This window comes from Petaurus breviceps, unplaced genomic scaffold (assembly GCF_028583685.1).
Source record: "Petaurus breviceps papuanus isolate PSGF00001 unplaced genomic scaffold, PetGlider_PUasm1.0 90630, whole genome shotgun sequence".
In the NCBI taxonomy this organism is placed as follows: domain Eukaryota; kingdom Metazoa; phylum Chordata; class Mammalia; order Diprotodontia; family Petauridae; genus Petaurus; species Petaurus breviceps.
Window position 1 is genome coordinate 4,290,384 of NW_027187291.1, and position 6,892 is coordinate 4,297,275.

At 47.4% G+C, this 6,892-nt stretch overlaps 1 protein-coding gene and 1 pseudogene across 1 annotated transcript; one reads left to right on the top strand and one right to left on the bottom strand.

Annotated features, from left to right (window-relative positions):
* Nucleotides 1-1,611: 1,611 nt before the first annotated feature.
* Nucleotides 1,612-4,491, bottom strand: PYY (peptide YY). Its single transcript, XM_069064270.1, has 5 exons — nt 4,021-4,491; nt 3,737-3,868; nt 2,798-2,985; nt 2,365-2,448; nt 1,612-1,787 (listed from the first exon to the last, which is right to left on the bottom strand). The coding sequence occupies exons 3-5, from the start codon at nt 2,983-2,985 to the stop codon at nt 1,760-1,762; spliced, it is 300 nt and encodes a 99-aa protein (XP_068920371.1). The 5' UTR covers nt 3,737-3,868; nt 4,021-4,491; the 3' UTR covers nt 1,612-1,759.
* Nucleotides 4,492-5,563: 1,072 nt separating this feature from the next.
* LOC138143094 (protein FAM136A pseudogene) lies at nt 5,564-6,131 on the top strand (annotated as a pseudogene).
* Nucleotides 6,132-6,892: the final 761 nt, after the last annotated feature.

Here is a 6,892-nt window from a genome sequence, read left to right on the forward strand (position 1 = left end):
AACAACATATGTGTATATATCTATGTGTGTGTATGCATACATACATATATATATGCTTGTTTTCCCTATTGTAATATATAACATATTATATGATATATTATATAACACATACATACACACATGCCCAAATACATATACATGTGTATATGTGTGTATACACATCTACATGTGTACATACATATGTAAATATGTATGTGCATTATTTAGATTTATGCACACATGCAAATATGGCAAATACACAATACAAATATATACACAAGATAACACAAGATGGGGGGGACACTAGCAGCTGCGGGTGTGGGGGTGATGTCAGGAAAAGCCTCATATAGGAGATGGTGTTTGAGCTGAGTTTAAAGGAAAGTGGGTATTTCTAAGAGAAATAGGCGAAGAGGGAGTGCATTCCAGGCATAGGGGACAGCCTTGGTAAAGAAAAGCATCAAGATAGGAGATGCAATGTCATGTAAGGCAAGAGCAAGCAGACTACTTTGGTTGGATTGTAGATTGTGTAGAAGGGAATATGGTGTAATAAGCTTAGAAATGTAGGCTGGAGACAGAATGTGAGGGTTTTATATGTTGGACAGAAGCGTTTGAATTTGATCTAGAGGCAACAGGGAGCCAGTGAAGCTCTTTGGGCAAGAGAGCACTGTGGTTTAATCTGTGTTTTAGTAATATCACTTTGGCAACCATGAGAATAGATTGGAAAGGGGGGAGACTTGAGGCAAAGGGAACAAATAGGCTCTTGAAATGGCCCAGGGGAGTGGTGACAATGACCTGAACTAGAGTAGAAGCTGTGTGAGGGAAAGAGATGTTAGATGATCCCTTTGCTCAAACTCTACATCCCTCCCACCTCTGATCTACCTACCTCCCAAGTAGCCTCTTAAACCTGGAATACACCCTGTGGAGACCCTATTTGATCTCAATCTCATCTCTGCTCCCCACCCCACTCCCAGGAATCTGCTGCCCTCCCTTTCCTCCTCTTAGTCCCATAGCCTTTAATCCCATAGCTCCTCCCATTCTGCTTCTCTAACCAGGCATTCTATACCCCATCCCCATCCCCTCTAAACCTTCAGAAAGCTCTTCCCCCAAAGGCTTGGGGCACTCTCAATTCCTTTCTTCCATCCTCCCCTCCTCCAGGAAGGCTCTCCTCCTCTACCTACCCTCACTTTGCCTCCCTTCGATCCCCTCTCCATTCCCCCAACCTTGGTTTCTAGAATTTTATTTTAATGGAGAGTCTGTGTTTCTCATTCCTCTGAGATCTGGGCATGTCTTCTCTGCCAAACTAAGAATTCACCGAGGACAGTATCTGCCCTTATCGGAGGAGAGAGCTGAATCTGCCCTTTACACAGATTTCCCCCCTCCCTTTCCCCTTTGAGAGCTAGCTCTGCACATAGGGGGTGCTGAATGTCACTGATCAGCTCACTGAGGGCGACCTCAACATTCTCTCATTGGAACCGAGTCCTCACTCTCCCTCAACCTGCTTAAGCCTAGTAGGTTCAGGCTTCTCTGCTATCTATCTCCTCCAGCACAGGGAGCAAAGGACCAATGAAAGGCACAAAAAGGAGACAGACACATTGTTTCCATGAAGCTTGCTTTTTATTAAGTAGTCAGGAAGCAGTCACCTACAGATCTTCTGCAGGTATTTGACAAACTGGAAGCCCCCAGGTGTTGCCCCCAAGAGTGGGAAGATGAGAGGTTCAGCAGAGTCCGGGCCTCGAAGGAAGTTCTCTGGTTTTCAAATGAGATCAATCAGAAGGCAGAACTATTCCCAAACATAAGGCTCTTCCAACCTGGAGGGGAGGATAGAGAGGGAATATGCTTCCCAGACCTGATTTAGGGGATATATGTTATGACCTGGGGAGGAGAGGGAGACTCCTTTGGAGGACCTGATCAAAGATGAATAGTTTTGATTACCATCTCATACTGGCCAAAGGAGGAGTTGGAGGCAAGAGCCACCACGAAAAGATACAGAATCCCGGTCTTGAAGAGAGGAGAAGTGGACAAAGACGGTGAGGTTCACAAGATAGAGGCAGAGGAGTTTCTCCATCTAATTCCTATCTAAGTCTTACCTGCCTTAACATCTCCTCTATTGCTTAGCCCAGGGCATTCCACAGTGTAGTTACTTAATGATTACTCAAAGAATGGATGAATGAATAGTCTAGAAAATCGCAGGAGTCCTTCAGAGGCGAAGAGGGAAAAGGAGGTACCAGTTGTTCAACAAATCTACATAAAGCCTGTCTTGTGCAAAGTCCTGTGCTAACGGCCAAAAATAACTGGACCTTCCCTGCCCTCAAGGAACTTGCAATCTAATAGATGGTAGTGGGGAGGGGAGTGGTAAAGGGGGTCTGGTAGGAGGGGTGAATTCACCCAGACTTGCTGTTCTGGTTTCCGCTGCTGTCCGTAAAGAGAATCTCAGCCAGCCGGGCTTCCGTACTGTCCCTCTTCCCATACCTGGAGAGCGGGCAAGAAGAGCCAGGTGAGGGGAGGGGGTCAGCACTGGTCCCGCCTCTTGCTCTTGTCTTCACTGTGAGAGGGCTTGGTGGTGCTACCCTGACTGGACATCTTGGGGGACGGTCGTTGCACCAAAGGGAGAGTGACGGGTGAGAGTTGAGGGTAAAGAGGAGATACTGGAGGTGAATTCAAAGTATGTCCTGCCCCATCCCATCTGCTCATATTCCCTCATCGATGGGCAGGAGAGAAGCCAAGCAAAGGCGTGGAGTGCACCAGTGGGCGTGCAACACACACACACACACACACACACACACACACACTCCTGGGTACACAACCTCGGACCCCTCACCGCTGCCTGGTGACCAGATTGAGATAATGCCAAAGGGAAGCGTAGTAGCGACTGAGCTCCTCGGGGGAAGCGTCCCCGCTCGGGGCCTTAGGCTTGGAGGGGTAGCCCTCCACCAGAGACCCTAAGCAGGTCAGTAGAGCCAGTAGCACTGCAGCCGAGATGGTCCATGGCCTCCGAACAGTCATCATCTGCAGAGGAAGAGGGCAGTAGCTATCTCCCCACCTGCCTTCCCAACTCCCCTCCCATTCACCCACTGTAAGACCCCCAGGAGGAGCCAAAGGATTTTTGGATTCAGAGGTATAAGGTACCTTAGAGTCCAACCTTCTCATTTTACAGATGAGACACTAATTTGCTCGAGGTAACACAGATAATAACAAATACTTACACAGACTTAGGACCAGACACCTAAATACAAGCACAAACACACCCACATTCCCTTTTTTCCTATCCCAGATAGTACACCCGAGTGGCAGGAACTGACTGACTGGCCCACCTCCCCATCCTACTCTGGCTTTTCCTTACATTCACCCTACAAAATCCTTGTAATCAGAAGGAAGGAGGGGACCTCTTACCACAACCTTACCAGCCCCTGATACCATGCTCCTTATTCCCTCCTCACACCATACATGGCAAGACTCTCAGATTGAGGGAGCTCTAAAAGGACCATCTGGATCCTTTATCCCCAGAACACCCTATCCTCTATTAAAGACTCCCCACCTCTTGCCCCCTGTCTGGTTAGTGGGGGAGTCTCAGACCTGGGTGCCCTTCTCAGTCCCAGTTCCTCTCGTCACTCTCTTAGTCTCCTTACTCTCAGAGCTAAGGTCTCCTGCCATCCCACTCTCAGTTCCCCCCACTTCCATGGAGATGGTGGTCTCCTTCTGCCGCCCCCTCACCCTGCCCCCAAACTCTCCCTTGTTTGTACCTTGGTTAAGTACTTACAGTATGAATATGGGAGGTTCGGAGCAAGAAGGAGATAAAGCAAGAATGGAGTTAGTATATGGGGTTTTAGCGGTTTGCTGGGTCCAGTTGACTCCCTCCTGGGTTCTTTCCTCCTGGGGCTTATATTACTGCCTGGGAAGAAGGAGGGGAGGGGAAAGAAGAGGACAATTAAGAGAGAGGGAGGGGAAACAAGGGGGTGAGAAAGAGAGGGGGAGGTCCCTCCTTCCCCCTCTAACAGGATCACCTGACTTCTTCACCTATGTGGAGAAAGGTGCTATTGTTACCTCCTTAGGAACTGGGGTGGGGTAGATTGATAAAGACAAGTGCCCCTCTGGAGAGGAGCCCCTGATCTCATCCTATCTCCTCCACTCAGCTGAACAAAGAAAGGACCAGGTGTGGTTAAGGTTTAGAATCTATAGGGTGAGTGCACTGCTTTGAATTCTCTCCAAACCTGCTTCTCCCAACACAGCTGTCCCTTCCCAGAAAGATCTCCAACAATGAGAAGAGAAGGAATCAGACCAGCTGGCTTCTAAGGTCTTATTCCAACATTTATTCAGCAAATTGAGGTGGGAAAAGGAGAGAAAACAGAGACTCTTTTAGGAGAGGGAGCACCACTGAAGCATGGAAAAGGAAGGTTTCTTTTACGTTGAGGTTGGGGAATGGATTGAATAACTTTTTGGCCCCATGACTTCATTTGGAAAGAAGGAAGTGCCAGGTGTCAGGCCTAAAGGCCCTTGCAAATGTCCTCTCTCCAAAAGGGAACAAGTATTTATTACCTTACCGGGCGCTGTGCTAAGTGCTTCACAAATACTGTCTCATTTGATCCTTATGAAGGAAGTAAGCACTACCATTATCAACATTTTACATTTAAGAAAACTGAGGCAGAAAGTGTTTAAGTGACTTGCCCAGGATCACACAGTAAATGTCTGAGGCTAGATTTGAACTTGATTCTCCCTGACTCCAGATTCAGTGATCAATCCACTTAGCGTCTCTATATATACTAAGATATATGTGGTGGGCAGTAATCAACTTTACAAGTTTCCACTCCCAAAATAATTGCATCTTGGCTGAGACTGGTGCCAGTTAGGTACAAGCCAAGTAAAGGCAGACAAAGAGGTTGTCAATGATTGGAATCCTACGCGGCCAGCCATTCAACACCACCTTCCTAAGGAATGGTGAGGCCAACTAAAAATACTGCCCTTTTCAAGGGAAGAGGACTATCTATCTAAGATTTGAACACAGCACTGAAGAGTGCTAAGCATTCAGATACTTGGGATATTCCCCCAAGACTTATGAAGAATAAGAAATTACTCACTCCAGCCCCTCACTTCACTTCCCAATCCAGCCCAACTTATACTGAGGTCTGAAAACAAGAATTACACCAGGAATGTTCAGGAGATTATGTCACCATTAAAACAATGACACCACACTAACAAGCCTAGACCCTGATATCCTAGTTTCTAAATAAGTAAGACCATCCCACCTGTGTGGAGAAGCCAGATGGCAAATTCAGCACCTTCAACAGCTACTTTGGAGCTATGGGAGATTTGGAGAAGATGGGTGATACAGGGGGACCATAGTTGTGTATCTGCTTGACATCAAAGCAGCCAGTGAATTTCTAGAAAATGCATAATGATTACATTAAAATAATTAATTCAGTTTTCCATTTTCCATTCTGCCAGGACATCCTGTGTACAGAACTGGAGTCTGAGCTAATAGGAAGCTAATAGTCAGGCTAACAGACTGAGAGATCAAGATAAAGACAGAGGAGCTCCATGTGGACACCCGGCTAGAGCGCTCGGCCGAGTGGCGCAGGGCGCAGGCCCGGGGGGGGGGGGGGGTGGGGGGGTGTACGCCATGGTGGAGTCGCAGCAGCTGCGGGTGCAGGAGGCAGTGGACACCATGGTGAAAGGGCTGGAGCAGGAGAATATCCGTAAGATGCAGGGTACCATGTTCCGGTGCAGTGCCAGCTGCTGTGAAGATACCCAGGCCTCCATGCAGCAAGTTCATCAGTGCATTGAACGCTGCCATGCTCCCTTGGCCCAGGCACAGGCCCTTGTGACCAGTGAACTGGAGAAATTCCAGGACCGCCTGGCTCGATGCACCATGCATCAATGGCACCATGCATCAATGACAAAGCCAAAGACTTGATGGATGCTGGGAGCAAGGAGCAGCAGGTGAAGAGGCAGCTAGAGTCCTGTGTGACCAAATGTGTTGATGACCATATGCACCTCATCCCTACCATGACCAAGAAGATGAAGGATTCCCTGGCATCTATTGCAAAATAGTCATTGTCAGTAGTCATCTGGGGTGGGAAAATGGGTCTACTTGTAAAAATGTATGGAAATTTTTACCATTCAGTGAAAATTTAAGAATGAAGAAATTGAGGCTGATAGCAAGTCTAAGAATACCTTTATGGGAATTTTACATCTGCCTCTGGACTCTGTTGATTCCATTATATGTTTTAGCCCATAGGTGAAGACATGGAAGAAACTGGTTCTCAGATTTGGATTGGAGGCAGCATGGAAGGCTGATAGTACCCAGGTCCATCCCTTCAGTGAAGTTGCCCTCTGTTCTATCTGTTGGAGCCCTTAATGGCTTTCAGCTGGTTCTGAGGTATTCCATTCCTAGAAGCTGGAATAACCCTTTGGGTTTATAGGTATTAGCAGTTCTCTTCCCCAACCTACATCCCATTTTGTATGCATCCCTGAGGTAGCCCTCCACTTTTGTTTAGTGCCAACTTCACACCCACCTGATTGAACCATTTCCCATAGACCAGAAAGCAGCAGCCATGAGTTTACTACTGATTGGAAAAGAGAAGCACAGTTGTGCTTTTCTCCCCAGTAAAAGAACCTGGCATTCAGAGAGGAGTCTGGGGAAAGAGGGTTACTTCGATTAGAGCTCTGAGCAGCTGCCGGGTTATCTTTCCTTTGATGAGGACAGTGCTCACATGAGCTATCAGCTGGGACACCAAGGAAGAACATGAATGGGAAATCTCTCACCAGGCATGTGAAGCTCAGGTTCCTTCACACTGGCTTTTCCAGGACTGCTGCTCAGGTTACTTTTTCTTGCCCTTCTGGAAGGTATTACAGGGGCAACACTTCATTTAGAGTGTTTTGTGAGACTAACATGAAACGGTTTTGAGTGAAGGCCAAA